This window comes from Rhopilema esculentum, chromosome 12 (assembly GCF_057945365.1).
Source record: "Rhopilema esculentum isolate cy_ngs chromosome 12, ASM5794536v1, whole genome shotgun sequence".
Taxonomy (NCBI): Eukaryota; Metazoa; Cnidaria; class Scyphozoa; order Rhizostomeae; family Rhizostomatidae; genus Rhopilema; species Rhopilema esculentum.
This window is the reverse complement of record NC_142826.1, coordinates 7069534-7088127: the sequence shown is the minus strand read 5'-3', so window position 1 is coordinate 7088127 and position 18594 is coordinate 7069534. Positions and strand designations below refer to the sequence as shown.

General features: G+C 36.0%; 1 protein-coding gene across 3 annotated transcripts; it reads left to right on the top strand.

Annotated features, from left to right (window-relative positions):
* The first annotated feature begins 1150 nt into the window (after positions 1-1150).
* LOC135681203 (nuclear receptor subfamily 2 group F member 6) lies at positions 1151-18002 on the top strand. 3 transcript variants are annotated; one of them, XM_065195534.2, is made up of 5 exons: positions 1425-1579; positions 12489-12531; positions 14851-15081; positions 15275-15982; positions 16524-18002. In XM_065195534.2, exons 2-5 carry the CDS (start codon positions 12510-12512, stop codon positions 16754-16756), a joined length of 1194 nt encoding a protein of 397 aa, XP_065051606.2. In that variant the 5' UTR covers positions 1425-1579; positions 12489-12509; the 3' UTR covers positions 16757-18002. The 3 variants fall into 3 exon arrangements, with proteins under 3 accessions (XP_065051604.2, XP_065051603.2, XP_065051606.2); XM_065195532.2 differs by lacking the exon at positions 12489-12531 and having other exon boundaries at positions 1151-1579; positions 15278-15982; XM_065195531.2 differs by lacking the exon at positions 12489-12531 and having other exon boundaries at positions 1165-1579.
* The last annotated feature ends 592 nt before the right edge of the window (positions 18003-18594 follow it).

Here is an 18594-nt window from a genome sequence, read left to right as displayed (position 1 = left end):
AAATCCTGGCTTCGGGGGAATTTTTCTGCAACACTGTTATGTCTAGGCCTTATAAGCGTATGATGTAAAAGAACTGATTTGTGCAGAGCATGTGTAATTAGAGATCTCATAAGATCAGCTTACATGTTTAGCGCACCTTTCTTATGCTTTGATCACACAATTAGGGAGTGACTGCTCTGTCTCGTGCAGATGCTTTATTTTTTTTTGTTTTTTTATTGAAGAAGGAAGTGTCCTTCGTTTGATATGATAAGATCTTCAAAAGGATTAACGTATGGTGTAAATTGGATACATGCAGCTAAATACATTGATTATATCTTTGCCACTGGACACACATTTTTGCCTCTAGATTCAGTTCTTTGAGTCCATATAAGCTCTTTTAAACCCAATGCTGCAGGGTCTTTGACCTGTTATTGTAGGCAATGGTTTTCGTATTCTCTATACTTGTCTAAAGAAATAACTCAGTGTTTCAAAATTGCTCTTTAGGCCTATATCACTCCGTACTCTTGATATTGAAAAAACCGCACATTATTGCGATTTTTCATAGGTTCATCGAAGTGTCTGCAACGGGCCTCCCTACTTAGCCCTTTTGATTACTATCTTGTCTGCCGTTTTAGCATGATAAAATCGTTTCTCTTTTTACTTGATCGTTTTGTTGTTTTACGTTGTTTCCCTTCATCGTATTTGTTGAAATATACACTAAAAGTTATAACCTATAGCTTGGCAAATGAAGTAAGGCACGAGCTTAAATATGCTTGTTTTCGATTTGATACGATCATTATATGCGTGATTTGACATAAATTAGTATTACTTATGTTGTAACAGAAATGCTACTTGAAAAATACACGAATAAATTAAAAACGCTTTGTGGCAGAAATTTGAAGAAAGTTTTTCAATCTGCCTTTTTTGATCCTGCAACGTTAGTTAAATATTATAACTATGATTTCTTTGTACTGCTACCTGATGTAAAAATATGTACTGCTACCTTTATGAATTCTGCCAATATTGATTATGATCTTTTCATTAAAATGCATATAAATTGTTTAATTCAGTACCAGACGGGGCATATGCAAGTAAGAGAAAAATATCATCGCAGCGTTGAGTAGACTAACTTTCTTTTAACAGAGAACACTGCCTCAAGATGAAGCGAGCAGTCAAAACCTAACGGTCGTCGACGGTTGAAAATGCTTTTCTTTTGTAAGCAAATCAGACCGATCAACACGCGAGTACTTTAGGCGATCAGTTGAACCGGTTCGTGTAACCAAAACATTCTAGCGATAATCCCAGCCTTGGCCACAAGCCGGTATCTCGGACAATAACGGTGATTCGCAATTCAATTCAAGGCAGCTGTTAGATTGGCGTCCCCCGTTCAAAGGAACAGTGAACTTGAAATGGCTATAAACGATCAAGCGATCATTGTTGTGTCATAACCGTTCTGTTGTTCTCTGCACCGTGTGAGAGGCGAGCTAGCCGTCAATGCATGCAAAAGAAATACGAAGTAACAGCACTACAACACTGGTCATGAACTCTTCCGTGTTACCAGACAGAGCAATCAAAGACGGTTTACCAAAACTTGCTAAGGGTGAGTTGGACGACAATTGTTTCTTATGTAGAGCTGCCATGTGCATCAATATCACCTTTGCCAGTTGAATTCGCGTGTAGTGTCTGCTAAAACGTCTAACAGGAACAACTTTGTTTTGCATTTCTCCCAGTTCTCCTTCTTCTTGCTTCTTCTTGATTCTTCTTGTCTCTTCTTGCATTCTTTATCATTATTTTGTTGCTTCTCACATCTCTAAACAATTTCTTTACTGTCTGCTGTATCTATGATTTAAATTAGTATCCTTTGCTGCTTGAAACTAGTGAGTAATAGTAAGATGAAGTTTTGCAAGTGGTCACTCGCCTACCATTGTGTTTTAATACAATTTACGAATGTTACGAATGTCATTGGCAGAAACAAATTAGCAGCATTTGTTATTTAACAGAAAAAAGAAAATAAGGAAACTCGGGGATAAATCAATTTACTTTGGAAATTGCTCGATGTGCTTGCGTAGGAAGAAAAGCATTTAGTTTTTTTAGATCCAGTTTGTTTCAGTCTTATACAAAAATAGAAATATAAATCAGTTTACTTTGGAAATTGCGGGTATGGTATAGTAGAGCCTACCTATTACTGAGGGCATTTTGTGCGCCGCATGTTGTGCTTGCGTCGGGGTGTAGTTTTTTCAAGCGATTGTTACCTGTGATTTTGAAGAAAAGCATCTAGTTTTTTTAGATCCAGTTTGTTTCAGTCTTATACAAAAATATAAATCGTTGTTTAAAATTCTTAAAATAACTTATTGATGGTATACTTGTATTATTATGTGAACTTTACGGAAACATTTTGTTTTTGCAAAAGTAAAGTGATGTTTTGAAAACATGGTATGTTGCCGTTAGAGTCATGCCTAGATACTTATGATCTGACCTCACCGAGATGCTACAGTTCTTAAATGTAATGAGTAAAAGATGCCTCTTTGAACTCTAAATATAGAATAAGCTATGATGGGCGGTGAAGCACGTAATATTGCTGCGTCAATTTTTGCTCAATCGGCGAATCATTTCTAAGAGCGTCAAATCAAAATGGCTTTGTGCATTCCATTTTTTATATGATAACTGCACTATGGTAAGATACTGCCCATATTTATATGTTTTACATATTCAACATATTGGCCTTTCTTTCAAATTATATACACATTTCATGTGAACCTTCATCCCTGCCCTTTTACAAAATAACTCGTAAAAAGACACATTTGAGGTGCTCGTAGATAATAAGTCACTGCGATAAGAATAAACGTTTTACATCTTGGGTTTTACAACGACTTTACATCTTGGGTTTTACAAATTCTGTGAATCTTGCAATGATTAAAATGATATCAAGCTGATAGTTAGGAACAAGGCAAAGCCATGACAAGAATCAAATGTTGTGTGATATGGTATCAAAATGGACTACATTAAATGTAAACTAACATTTCCCTCCGGCATACATGGCTTCGTCAGAGTAAATGTAACGAATGAGGAAGGGGCATCTGATAAATTTTTCCTTGATAAATCGATATGTAGAAGAGAATTCTTATAAATGCTTTTATGCCATGTTTTATCCATTATCAAGCAGTCAAGGACAATTAAATTGGCATACGTTTCTCTTTGTAACACGGATTGTGCTTTAAGACCTTTAAAATTGGTTCTTAGATTTGCAAGTTCGAATTCTTGCTCCTCCTGGTGATGCTGATAATGAATTTTTGTGTGGCACATTTCGTGTGAAGATATGCAGGCATTTGAATCCACAACTTATCTACCATAAAACGCTTTAACTTTTGGTTTGAAATAAGAATTTTGTATCATTTTTAGTGATTTCCTGATAAAACTTGGTTTCTCAGTCTGATAACGTAACGGTAAACATGGACAACCGCAGAAGTGTAAGATACTTCTTAGGAGTACGTGGTATTAACCTGCTGATATGCCACTGAGTTGAATATGCGCTTTGCTCGAAAGCTTTAACGTACTTTCTCGTTCTTTGTTGTCCATTTCATGCCTATAAGCCGACTTTGCACGTGTCCAAGTCGCCGTTGATGTCATACAGATCCGCGCCAAATTATTATGCGATCAGAATATTTGCATTAATGTCGTAAAACGCTGGATTTCTTTTACAATTTCCGTACCGGTCTCTTAGTTCAAAGCAGCTTTTGTGTCGTAAAGTATTCTTATTGCTCTTTTGATCACAATTTTAACGAGTAAATTTATCCCTTTTCCTGTAAAGTTCCTTGATTCAGAGCACAGAACAGAGTCGATGAAGGTAATTGGAGCAAAGGCACTTTGTAATTCGCTGCTATCAGATCTATGAAGCATGCGTTCAATGAAAATTTTCATTTCTCTCTAATAGAGTCAATGACTACTCGACAATTTAGTTATTTTTATTCCATTCTTTTAGTGTTAAAGCGTGAAGTAAAAAGCAGGCTTTTAGCAAACAGTTTAACTGAGTTATTGAATTACACATGAATCTGCCACCCTTCCTTGTACTTTACTCATTTGTTCTTTTTTTTGTACAAAATCTTAAAAATTTGCTCATTTAGTAGATTGAATTTATTATTTTCCTGAGCTTCACCATTAAGCCAACTCAGATGAAGTTGATGATTTTGTTGAAGTTTCGCTGCTATTCATAATTGCAGGCGGAAATGTATTACATCTCCTCTCCTGCTCCGTGCTTCCCCGTCTCAAGAAGCATTTACTTTGAATATCATTTCCCTTTTTCAACGACGTGAAAAGATAATTATGCTACAGTGAATGAATATCGAAAGAAGGGACATTTAGACTGTGATGCGAATAGATGAAGTTAAGCATGGTTTATTGATTTCGGTCAAATAGTAAATCTAAGTATTCCAAGCTTCAGAAGTAACCAGCAGTGGTAACACAACTGGCCATTTTCGTTTTAGTTCAAAATTATATGTAGCTGCTGACAACAATTTCGTGTTCTGTTCATATGGATCTGCTTAACTCATAAATCATGAATGTTAATATTGTATGACTTCTTCAAAAAGACTGATGATTCGAAGATTGATTCTACGGTTGTTTATGTATGAGTTACACAGAACACAAAACTATTTTTACATGAAGGCCTCACTCTTATTTTGAGGTTTTAACATATTCACGATATTCAAAGATTTCAAAGTACCATGGTTCATATTGATTTTGACAATAGTTAAAAAGTGATACCATATACACGACAATACTATTGCTAAATACTTTTTACAAGGTAACCAGGAATATTTTGTAGGTAAAAAAATACAGATCCTTAAATTTTTAAAAGCTGTTGCGAAACATACGGTGTAATCTTTCATAGCTGACAGCCATAAAGTGGCATTAACTGAACCAGCATCAACACAAGAGTCTTTTTTTGAAGAGGAAGTTTCCCAAGCTCTGATGGAGAAGCGCCTTTTCAGCCTCTTGAACTGCCATGCTGGGTACTTCTTTGTACTTTGCTTCCAATCAAGGCAGGAATTTTTCTTCAAGAACATCGTTCAAAATGCAAGACAAAATCCTAAAGAAGTGCAAAATTGGAAACAGCCTATTACAGAGAAATGTACTGTGCAATTATAACTAACAATCATTGGATGCTAATTGTAATTTGCCATTACCATTGCTACTACACACAGACTGTGTCAGATAAAACGAGTGTTTTGGTGACTATGCGCTTATTATGTCTACCCGTTTCATGGTTGTGCGATCTTTCTGCATGCTGAATACTGTTTTGTGTAAAAGATAACTAAATTTATCTATCCATAGGACAATCGACGTGACCATTTCATCTGAAAACGATCTTATCTGAAGGGAAGTTAGCTTTGTCAGGCAGAGTCTTTTTAAGGGATGTTTCGTATAATCGTGAGTCATCTTGCTCTGAAAAATATTTCTACTAAATTAGATATTGAAATAACAAATATACTGTATACATTGGTGGGCAGCGCAATACAAGAACGCAAAGAAAACTCTCTGGGTAATTAGGGAAGGGGTAGCCAGTAGCCAATTCTCCAACGAAAAACTTTATCAAATACACTGACGGGGTTGTGATGCCAATAGGTGAGCTGCAATTTTGACGTCCATCGAGTCTGCTAAGCAGTTTCTGTTCTATTTAGTGGGTTAAATGCCCTCGTCCCTTGTGAAACAGAATCATTTCATTAATGTCTTTAACAGTATACGTTCATTGTAATTTATTGCCTCCGACAGTGGCGGACTGGCTCAGAATTTTTAATCGGCCACAAATAACTGGAGGGGCCCATGTGGGTGTGGTCTGAAAATTAGGGCGTGGTCAAGTGAGCACTTTATCATAATCGACCAATTTCTAAGCAACATAACAAATGTAGTACTAATAGCAAAATTGAGCTGTTGTTTACAAATGGGCGCTGAGTACATTAATTGGAATTTAACATTAAATAATAAAAATTCTGTCTGATTTGGATTTTAATTTTGCACAAGAGACTTTCTCGAAGAAACAAAGTTTAAAGTTATAAGAAAACTAACCTCAGATGCATAAAGGACAGTAAGTTCAAATTACAGAATATCTCAGGTGTGAGGAAGCCTTATCTATACTGAAACTTAAACTAAGGATGGCAGACCTAAAAATAGCAAACTAGAAAGGAAGGTACACTGATTCGCTTTGTAGAAGTTGTGGCTCCCATGCGGAATACATTGAGCGTCTATTGGATTGTACAAATTTCTATCAAAAATTCAAAATGGAAAAACTTGCTTAGCGACAAATAAAGCCAAAGCGAATCATTTCTATATACGAAAATTTGATATCTTAATCATGATATTATAGCTGAATCATAGCAAGAAGGTTCCCTTTAATTTTTGTGTAATCATCCGCTAAATTGGTTTGCTTTCTGTATTTTAGACTTAATACGTGCTTACAAACTATATTTTTACAAAACGTTTAGATTTATCATTTCGAAGACCATTTGAAACAAATGCTACCAGAAGTTGCATTTCTTTAATTTGCATCCCAAGAAACCAGTGATCAGTCCTGTCCCCTTTTTGCATCAACTTTGCCTACCTTTCTGAGAACCACTTGCGACTCAAAGTTTATTCGTCCATTATGTGCAATTTGGCAAATTCTTGCCATTTTATTGACATATTTTTTATCTCAATTTTTCATTCCATGAGGCAATACCTTACCCGTTCGTGTTTTATACTAAACAGTCCAGCGCAAGCAAAAAGCTAGATTATTCAGTAAACGAATCTTTAAGACGATGCAGCAACCCCCGTTGAAGTATCATTCACATCGCATTATCTTAATGCTATGGCTTGAGTAAAAGAAACAGTTAACGCCGAGTTTGTTACTGATTCACTCCTTACTTTTTTGCTAACTGGCAAAGATTTAAGTGAACTCTACAATTAATGCTGGGTAGATTAACTAAACCTGGGTCTATGAAAAATTAAATATTTCAGAAAATTCCATCATATTAAAAATTCCAAATCTCTATTAACCTCTTATAACCTAAAAAAATTAATCTTTTTTAGCTTCGACCCAATCCATTTTATAACCACATGCTATGACGTTGATACAACCTCAGTTTTGATGTAATCCATGAAATTTATTATTCGTAATGGGACATCTTAAGGCCCCACATTCCTAAAATGGGGCCTTTTTTCTGCAAAGATGGGGCCCTTTTTGCCAGATTTTTAAAGGGGCCCAGGCCACGGGAAGATTGGCCGGTGGGCCAGTCCGCCACTGTCCTCCGTGTCCATTAGGTAAACAAACCCTCCAATATAGAAGAAAAAGCGGCCTCATCAGTTGCGTATGTGTGCGAAAATCATTCATATGAAAGTGGGAATGGTCCTTAGTTACTTTGGAGCAGTGCCACCTTTAACAAAATACAATAAGAGGCATTTATAGCATATACCAGGCGTATTTTCCTGATTGCTCCTTTTTAAGCATATTGTTGATAAAACATTGATTTATTAGGAAATTTTCCAATTATATATTTGTATCATTGTTTTTTCCACACCAAATCGTTGCTTTATTCTTAACAATATTAAATTTTCATTAATCCTTGGTCGACTTAATCAGTAAAGCATCTTTTTCTTTTGAAAACTATGGAAAGTCCAGGTCAAGAAGGTTTCCCTGTTTGCATTTACTGAATAATGTATTGTCGATTTACAATATGGATATGATCTTTCATTCTTTTCTTTATAACTGATCCCAAAGCACTTAGAAAAGATATCCCTTGCTCTCAATGCACTTCGTGTGAAACTGATCCCTTAGCAAAGGTCGCCGAGAACGATATGACGATACATGTTTATACTGATTCTGTATAACGTATCTGTTCCTACGCAAAAAACATAATAACGAGTTACAACAACAAGATCAAAGTCTAATTTACAGTAAGGTCAACATTTCTGCGCGGGATTTCTTTGCGTGTGGCCATCTTGCTTTGTGTGCTGTGAATAGAATGTTGCTTTTGCTGGGAAATTTCAAGCCCAAAGAATTTCTCAGTCAGTTGTTGTTGAATCAACTAATTTTATTTCAAAAACCTGCCAGACAAATGTCACCGTAAGGACGATAAAAACATCTCTGAAGACCACATTGCTTGACATTCCACGAGTTCAGAAAGTTTACCAATAAGAGGTTTAAACCACTTTTGATACAAGTAACAGTATACTATAATAATGATCGAGTTCGTGCCCATCCTAGACAGAGAAACATCATGTTCATAGCGGGTTCGTTTAGATACCCACCGTGTGAGTTGGTATTCAAGACAGTTACCAATAGATTAATGTTACAAGTGGCAATTTAATGCTAGATCAGTGTATTGACTGTTAAACGATGCATATATAAAGAAGCCTTATCAATGGACACCACCCAATAGCAGACATCTTAGCAAGTAATTTTGTACCAAAGTTGTTTCCTTGGTTCCATGCCTTACAGAAGGAACCTCCTGGCAACAGACATATACTTGCAACGGACAGTATTTTGCAGCTGTAGGCAATCCTAAGTTTTTAATAGCAGCTCAATATTCTGCTAAATTGTCTTACACTTTGAAGTAACAGGTTTTGCAAGCAACGGTTTGAAAATTTTTGCGTCTCTTCACACCAGATACATCATTGCTACTGTACGTTAGGAGTGCAAGATCATTGATTTGATTACAGAAAACTGCTTAACAATTAAGCAGAAAGAAATTCTTTTGCAATACTCTTGGCATTTTCAAGGTTAAACACCTCGAAAAACTTCAGGATACAAATGAAATAAATGTCAGTCGTCTAAGTACTATGCCTCACGCTTCCAGTAGTCAAAGTATGCCTGGAGCCAGAAGAGGACTTGGGGGCTAAATTGGAGGAAAATGCTGTCAATGAGTTTATATACTTCGTCACAGTTTATGGCTTTAGCTCCTCCAGAGAGGTTTCTCCTGGCATTATGCTTGATTAAAAGAGAATACTTTATTTCAAGTCGTTGCCAGTGCGGTTTGTGCAGTCGGTGTGTGAAAGAGTGCTGGTTTCGTTAATAGAAGATTTGAAGCTATATCTTAAGCAGAATAGATTACTTAAGTGTGAGCCTCATAAAATATTAAATCTCTCGGTGGGTCATACAATAGTCCTATATAAGAAAAAAACAAATATCTTAGCTAATATACAGACGCATGGGCACAGGCACCTCTTCAAGCCTGGATTAAAAGTGCAGGAACCAACCCAATCAGCTAATAATTCTGTATCAAACTTCAAATCTTTCATTGACCATATCTCAGTAATTTTTTTGATTTGCAAGACTGACTTGGCACTTTTAGAAATTTGATGTTTAATACCAATTTAAAAACTCGTGTATAAATCAATTCAGGCATAATTTTGTTATCCGAACCTGTTTGTTCAAAAATAAATGATAATAATATAAATATAATTGAAAGATCTACTTTTTCGTCTCTTTGATTCTATGAAGGATATAGTGACCCTTCGGAACGACCGAAGGAATGAGCTATGGGCTCAAGGGAAAGTGCTTTCTGCCATCTTTTATATCGAATTATTGAGTAGAAAATGCGCAAACGTAAAATGTAGAAGTTATCTGCAAGCCATTTTGAAACAATTCAGTCTGAACAGAGAAGCAAAGGTAGTAAATTTGAAGAAATCTTAAGATTTTGTCTGTTGAAAGACCATATGGCCCAAAGGTCTCTACAACTCCCCTCCCCTCGGCCCCACAAAATTTATATCAGTGTTTTCAATACAAACAAACTTTACGCTGGTAACTTTTTCTGGAACATTTTTTACGCCAATTGACTCTAACAGATTTTAACTAAGCAAGATAGCCCCTGTTCTAAGGTTTAATTTTTCCTGGATTTTACTTTCTTGTTTATAACCTATGACAAAAAGTTGCTTAATAACTTTTCACGCTACAAATGGTTCAAGCTTATCAAGCTGATTGTTTTCAGAGGATGTCGGTCTTCTGGCTCACCCGAGAAACCCTGCTGTAGTAGCAGGATACTTTTAAATATCTAAAATGCCCAACAAAATGATGTCTCGTCATGTTGAAAAAGTACAGATTGTGTCACCAATTAGTAAAAACAAAATTTTTGTAGGTTTGAGAACGCTTCAGCTTGAAACAAATGTAAAAATAAAATGTAAAATGTAAAAGATTTTGCAAAAATTGTATGTGTTTTGGTCATTTGCTGAAGGACTTTTGATTCATTGATTCATGTAACGTATCTCTTACTCTAATAAACATCTGATTTTAACCGTGAGAGTTTACACAACAATTGATAATTCAAATCAAAGGATGTTTTGATAGTAAGTTTGTGCGAAGCTTTCGCAGGAAACGTATGATTTCTTGCAATGCTGCCGTCAGACCTTCTTAAAAGCATGGCCTAATTGCCAAAATTGACCACATTGATTAATCGACTATGCTTTCGCATGGGAAAGCAACGTTAACTTTAATGAGATCATTGTCTTACTTTCAACATTAATTGATAACCGATATACATAATTAAAACATAAGAGGAATAAGATGTTGTTTGCGAATGAGACAGAACAGTAATTGCTTCGTATGAGGTTCTGTTTTTATGTGGGAAAATTTAGAATCCCGTTTTCAAATGTTAAAGTGAAAAAAATGCTGCGCAACTCTTGTGAAGTTCTAGGACAGGTACATATTCATGATTACATCTGTTATGGAGAAATAGAGGGAAGGGAACGTTTAGCCTAACCTGTTCAATAAAAAGCACGTACAGTTGCATGGCCTTAGGCAGGAGGAATTATGACGCCATAAACGGTGCATCACAAAAATGTGTGCAATTGTGATTTCTCATGTGGCTGCGACCCTATGTGCCCAACACTCTTATCAGTTTTCTACTGTCTCAGCTGCTAAAAGGGAAATGAAAAATTCTATGATTAAAGAATATCAATGTTTTTAAATAACCTCTATTTACATTTTTCACAAAGAAATAATAATTTGCTCCCTTCTTAATAGGACATTGAGTACAATTTTTTCTTTATAAATGCAGAAGCTATAAGAAAATCGAGGCCCGGTTTGAAAAGAAAGAAGAACAGCATAAGGACATGCCTAGTTTCATACAAAAATTAGAAGAAAAAATCGTTCAGAATTGTCAACACATCCTCTAAAAGTGAGGCATATACTTTTCAATATTTCTTCAAATGGAAATCCTTTTATAAAATGGTGTTCAAGTTTTCTATTTCTTTTAATCAGGGTTGAAGCGCGAATTATGATTCAATAATTTCTAATTATGGCACGATGTGCTGTGATTGAATTGCAAACTTTGTTAATCGTTCCATTTTGTAACAGTAACATACCTTGACGCTGCATACTGCGGATAGGGGTCAGTGGCGCAACGGAGGAATTTGGGGCCCTAAGGAAAAACTGAGACAGGGTCGCAGCCACATGAGAAATCTTATTTACAGGCTGCAAGAAGGTCCCATCCAACGCTGTCAGTTATCAAACTAAGGCACTCTTAACTGTTTTACGCCCCTGGTAATGGTGAAGTGGCCATAAAAGGTCAAATACCCCTTTCTACGTCAATCATGCCCTTGTATGTCTACATCATATATCACTACATTGAGTTTCCTCAGACATGTTGTGGAACATTTTATCATTCCAAGACCTATTTCTGCTAAAATGCCACTAGAATACCATTATGAGGTATCATAGCTACAAACGTCAAATTCCCATGCGATATCCATTCCTAAAAGAACATGCTGTACATCTAAGATGTCATTTCTGTTTTTAAATTCACTACTTTAAATGAATCGCCTTATAGAAATTTCTAAAGATTTTGATTAGTCCCTTGGAGGTTTGAAATACTGTTGATACTAGTGAAAGGGTTTCGTTGAGAGGAAACATCTCTTCAATGCACACATAAAAATCATTCAACAGGGTAGTATGTTATTCATATACAATACCGTATTGCTGCTAAAATCCTTTGTTGAGAAAGCTCTGCGAAAATACAGATATACAAATTGCCTCTTCCTTTTAACGAAAAGAGACAAATCTGTATCTATGAGACGAAACAATCTAAAAACCGCATTCTTAGTATGAAGCTCCTTCCTCAAGTGGTCTACGTATTCCTCAATTCCCATGACAATCAGAGTTCTACTAAAATAGATCCTTTCAGAACCACTTTATTTTATTTACTTAATGACAAATTTATTGATCATCTGGGTATTAGTTTTGTTTATATATAGTAATTTGTTTTATATTTGCTGTTAACTTTAAGTGCTGTGTGAAAACGGTAAACCTTGTATTTGTTTCATTTTCCACAACAAAGTGTATACTACTCATCAATCCAACCAGATTAAACTGCGATATTAAAATCCTTTTTGTTTATAAAGCCTTCTAATATGAGAGCATTTCCTTCCTGTATTAATTACCTTTTATGGAATAATGTAATATGATTGGCTCATCTGCATAATAGAGCGAATTCACTTAACGGTCTATAAAATGTCATAAACGCCACCTCACATTGCATTCGCAGAAGGAAAGTCGGCAGAGAAAGATGTCGTACCAACGAGTATATGGTGAGATATTTTTTGCTATATTTGGACGAGTTACATACTACTGTTTTTTTCAGGCAGTTCATTTGGTGTACTAGGAAATGAGAGTTGACAAGTTCATGATAGTTTTCAAAAATAATCTGAGCAAACAAATAAGTTTATCTGTCACTTTTTCTTCACTCACAAAGTGGTCTTTTACAGCCTTGAGCTTGTTGTTATTCTTAAAAGAAAATAGAACAACAAGTTCTTCATGCTAAAATGCTAGCTTTTTCTTCATCATTTGGATTTCAATGTATGAAAAAATTCATGGTTATGATTGCGCTTTACAGTGCTAAGGTGTTGGGATTAAAAGCTCATCAACGTCATCCACAAATAACACATTGTGAGTGGGCAAGCGCTAAAATATATATTTCGTGACCTCATGGTTTAGGCACTAAATTTAAAGAAAATAAAGATTTCCGTGAAGTCAAGACAATGCCAAAAAAATCTGAATGCTGGTCTTTCTGAGTTTAAATGCTTTAATCCTTAGACATTCTATGGTTACAGAGCAGTTTATTAGTATTTTGCACGAAAAACGTTTCAATTGCTGAAAGCATTTGCTCGTACCATTTCTCTAGGGATGGTAGGTAGACCGAAATCTTTGTCAATGTATCCTTGAACTTACATAACACTTTTAGCGAATGTTGCAAAAACCTAAATATTTTCATTCGCACTTCACTTTAAAGTATCGATATTTTTACACGCACCAATATTGTCTTAGCTTTTATTTTAAATAATAATAAACACCCTTTTGTTTTCTTTTTTCCTGCTTGACTTTAAATATTTTAAATATTGAACATGACCATTCTTCTTCATCTTTATATGAATTAAAGTCTAGGTGTAAAATATATGGATTAAATGTCTACGTAAGAAAACGGAGCGTCATATACAACAAGAATACCAGAGACTTCAATAACTATAATGGGTAGACTATGATATTATTACGAAGAACTTCTCTAAGCTTTGCTTCTGTAACTTAGTTGTTGTAAGCATGGACTCCGACACAGGTTGGAAAGTGGGAGGGGGGCGATGAAAAATTTCACACCTATAACTAAAGATTTTGTGAAAAGTTCTATTGCTTCGCAGAAAAATGGTGGACCATGCCCCCGGTCTCCCCTTCGTTGGAGGCCCTGGTAAGATTATTAAGATCACTGCATTTAGGATTATGTAGAGGCCAAGATTATGCAGTTTTGTTAGTTTCATAAGTGTGATTAAATAGAGATACATAAAATAGTGATGGCATTGACTCTTTAAACTTTACTTTATCTTCTGCTCTTCTTTTGTCTTCCGTTGTCATGAATAAAGGTCCTAGAGCTCACCGGATTGCCTTAACCTCGGATTAACAAAATGTTTTATCTTTATTTTTATCTTTACCCTTTATGATCAAGGCTCGTTGAGCTTGGGCGGTCAAAGGCAGGTGCCAATTCTATTTAACAATCCGAGTAGCTCTGACTCTATCCTGTTTACATTTGCTGTAATCTGCAATAGAAAAACAAGCATTTGCAAGAAGACTTCCATTGTTCTTCAACCAAATGTTGCCATCTCCAGGTTTAATCGCCTTAACCAAGGGTCTTAATTGGCAGTTGCTTGCGCAAACCTTGTATTGTTATTTTCGTGAGAACGGCTTGAAGTTTGCACTTATAAATGAAAACAAATAATTAACTATATAATAGGTCTTAGATATAATGGCAATGAAATTACAAATATTGTTGGTTGTAGATAAGTTTTGATGTGATATAGATTTAACAGAAAATGTTGTTCTTATCGTTTGATAACTACTAAATTTTCGTAGTGAATTATTAGTACAGACAGGATCATGTTGCTACCTAAATAAGATACATCTTTTGGTTGAATTAATTTTCTTTGAGAGATCAAGTGAGTCGACAAGATCTTTTTATTGTCATCAGTATTAAAGTCATCTTTATGGCGTTATCGTCGAAACGAGGCTAAATCTGAAATGAGGGTAATGGTAAAGCTGTGTCTGGTATACGATACACACGCAGGTTAGTGCTAGTTAGAGGCTAGAAGGAAGCTTGTCCTTTCCAACACCAAGCATCAAGAGGTCAGATGGGCGTTTCCTCTGCTCGCTACCTTTAGCCTCCCCAGACCAGAGTATTACATCCACAAACTATGCAATCCACTGCAGTGCAGACGCTCTAGCCACTTGATCACTCGAGTAGTACTTTAAGACATTTACAACACAAGCCAACGATATTGGTATGGGAATGGAAAGAGTGGAGTGTGTTTTTTTATTCTTTTGGTACCTAGCTATAGCCAATCAACGGAATTTTCATTTTCCCCTAGATTCTTGTAACACATTTGCCTTGTGCAAGGTTTGTGGTGACCGTGCATCTGGAAGACATTATGGTGTTTTGACATGTGATGGATGTAGAGGATTCTTCAAACGAAGTGTGAGAAGAAACATTGAGTACGTCTGCAAATTCCAAGGCAAGTGCATCGTAGATCTGAAGAGAAGAAATCAATGCCAGTCATGCAGATACCAAAGATGCCTGCTTGTTGGGATGAACAGACACTGTAAGTTGAAGATCTCTTCATTTTCTTACATTAAATATCTTAGCAACATTGCTGCTCTAATTACCCAGATTGATGCCTCTTACTAATCCAAACTAGACCGCAAATAGGTTTTTCCATAGTTTTTCAAGTTCCTTACAATCTGGTTTCATTATTTTCTTATGCAAAATTCTTACATTTATCTTATTTTCAACAGCAGTTCAACATGAAAGACTGCCCCGAAAGCAGAAATTCTTCCATTCTGAGGACAGCACTCACGAGGAGCCTCTTAAGAAGAAACATTCTATGTCCAGCCCAAGTGACGTCAGCATTGATTACCGCATTATACCAAATCCAGGCCTTGTACCAAGCAAGTGTGGCCCAGTTCTCCCTATTTCTCGCTTTTTCCAAACACCATCGATAGAGTTTCCAAAAGAAAACCATCCACCAGTATCTCTTCCAAAGAAACACAGTTATTCAATAGAATCATTGCTAGATATAGCCAAGAAAGACAAAACAACGCGATACTATGAATCGTCCGTGAGCAGTTTTCCGAGCACACCCCCAGACAGCCCAACTGCCCTAGCAAATTTTAACGACAGACTCTACGAAACACTTCATCGGGTGCTGCAAAGTACTTTTTCGTGGCCATGCACTATATCTACTTTTACCGAACTACCCAACGGGGATAAGGCCAAGCTGCTTGATGAAGCCTGGTCTGAACTTTTTTTGCTTGGCCTTATAGAAAGTGATATTTCACCCTCCATGTTTGCTGGATATCTGCAAAATGTCATTTGCCTATTCAGAAGCAAAGATGATTTGAAGAAACTTGAGAAATTCGAACATGTACTTCGAAAACTGAAGTCATTAGGAATTGATCGCAATGAGATGGCATTTTTGAAGGCAATCGCCCTGTTCAAACCACGTAAGTAGCAGAAGATCACATTTCTCTCGACAATTAAATGCTTCGGGAAATCTCATCTAATCTGAAGCTTACTTGTATAGCATTCGTTTCTAGAACAAATAATGTTCTTCGTGATTATTTTAAAAGAATTCTAATGAAAGCTAGGAAGTTGTTGCAAAACATAACAAAAAAGATTTCTTTGAAGATAAAAATAACTCCTAAAAATGGAACCACATAACCTAGAAGTAACCAAGATGTAGTTGAAAGTTCTTCTCGATAGAGTTCTTTGAATGTTTGATCACTCTTTTCGTTTTTGCATCATTTTACTAGGCGTAGTGCCGATCGATAGAAATATTGTTATCTAGAGTCAACATGTTTTAGTATATGTTGACTCATTTGCTGAAAATATTGAATTTTCTTCTATATCTCTATTCTCGTTTCCAGAGAAGCGCTTTGTTGGTGTTAATGCCCCACGTATTTTTTGAATTTGATGCTTTCAGTCACCAACAAGGATTTATTTTATACCTATGTTTTGATTGATGGTTTTTCCCTTCTCTGTTAGATTCGCAGTCTCTTGTGATGCGCCAGCACATAGAGAATTTGCAGGACCAGGCACAAGTGATGCTGAGCGACTACGCACGACAATGTCATCCAGGCAATACAGCTAGATTCGGCAAACTGATATTATCTCTACAGCTCCTGCTCACTGTCGATCAAGGTCTGCTACGCAACTGCCTGCAACAACCACGTTCTTTTCTGCCATTCTCATTTCGCTACGACAAAGTAGGCAGCTAAACATGGTTTCATAATGAAGACGATTCAAAAAGGCACATTAAATGTGCGATTGTATAGCTAATTTTTGTACCCGTTTTGGGGTGATTTCCAGTCATGTATCAAATGTAGTGTAGATTTAACCCTATATGGAATACAAAATTTTACAAAATGAGTCGTGTCATTTGTTATTTGATATCAGTTGTTATATCGCAACTTTTATTTGAATGGTACTTTTTTAAAGCAGCGTTTTGTGTAAATATGTTGGATTCAAATTTACATGAAGGCCTAAAAATTTAAATCCAGATTTCCTTCAAAAATGCCACTTTAACAGAGAATCTGCACCAGGAGACATTCACAACTAAGATATCCGTGCTCAGGCAAAAATATAGCAGAGGATGAGACCCAATATTTTCTTTACCAAAACGTCGAATCCATGCACAAATGCTCAGTTAACTTTTGCAGTTTTCGTTACCTCTCGCAAATTATTTCCCTGCATGCATTTTTACATTATCCAAAGCCCTCAACCTTTACATTTGCATAACTTGCCCCAAATGGCACAAAGAGTAGCAATTCTAAACTCTTTTGAACGTTAGCTTCACCCTTTGTATTACTTAAATGTATTAACGGGCCTTGAAATGTACTTCCATTGAGAAATGGCATTTGATTTATATGTCACTTATTCCAAAGAAATTCATTATACGAGCAGATCAGTCAAGAAAAATCTGAAAGTAATGCAATGATATCAAAGCATATCCAACTTAACCCTTACATTAAAATCAAGTCAATAAACTAGGTAGAATCTAATATTCTCACTATAGTACCTAAAAACATTATACCTGCTAAGCCATATTATCTTGAAATCGTAAATACCAGACCGACCAATCCGTGTGCTACAACATCAACACCCCCTCTCTCTCTCTCTCTCTCTCCCGCCCCCCCCCCTCTCTCTCTCTCTCTCTCTCTCTCTCTCTCTCTCTCTCTCTCTCTCCCGCCCCCCCCCCCTCTCTCTCTCTCTCTCTCTCTCTCTCTCTCTCTCTCTCTGAATTTTAACTCAAGTTGCGTTGATTGTTTTACATCGAGCTAAATGCGAGTGCAATGGAACTAAGAAAGATCTTAAAGTTTTCATCACGTCTTTATTTTGTAAGATAGTTCGTTTTTGTATTGTTAAATATCATGTTTTGTATTGCATTTTCTATTTGCCATCGGGTTTTATACTTTGTTATGACCATTTTTTATCTTATTTTCATACAAATATTTTATCTTGAAATGCTTTGGACTTGATTTTTCTGTTATCCCTGGAAGCCTCACATTTCAAGTTTATGTTTACACTGTATAGAAGAGTTTTAATAGATGAATATCCAGGAGAAAACTCTGTTTGGGTTAAACACCGCTAGGATGATTTTTCTATTGAGCTACTGTATTTTTGGCTAGAGATAGGGTTGTATTGTTTAAAAACCTGTGCAAGGGTTGAAAACATTCGTAGCTAAGTGGGCCTTGATTATTGGACAGATGACAACAATTGTACTTTGACCCAAGCATATCAGTTCGTAAGATCCAAGCACTTTGTGGACTTTGATCATAACCCTGCACTGCAAGAATGACATAGCACTTTTTTCACACTTTTTAGAATGAATATGAATGTACAAAAGCACATCGCTCTTCAACCTTGTGCTTGAAACTATATATGATATTAGATTAAATGTCGTTCCAGGATTTAACATCGGCAAATCTAATAGATTGTATTCCACCTGCATATCTAATAGATCGTAGGCCACATTGCAAGTTATTCATTTACATCATAAAAAAATCACACTTGTTGAACAAACAAAAACAAAAATCATACAGAAATTTAGAGATCA

What these genes read in the sequence shown, in the direction of transcription:
- LOC135681203 (XM_065195531.2), top strand. Translation starts at nt 1,474, where the DNA reads ATGCATGCAAAAGAAATACGAAGTAACAGCACTACAACACTGGTCATG. An exon ending in TTTACCAAAACTTGCTAAGG is followed by an intron (nt 1,580 to 14,850) that starts GTGAGTTGGACG and finishes ATTTTCCCCTAG; the next exon opens with ATTCTTGTAACACATTTGCC. An exon ending in AATCGCCCTGTTCAAACCAC is followed by an intron (nt 15,983 to 16,523) that starts GTAAGTAGCAGA and finishes CTTCTCTGTTAG; the next exon opens with ATTCGCAGTCTCTTGTGATG.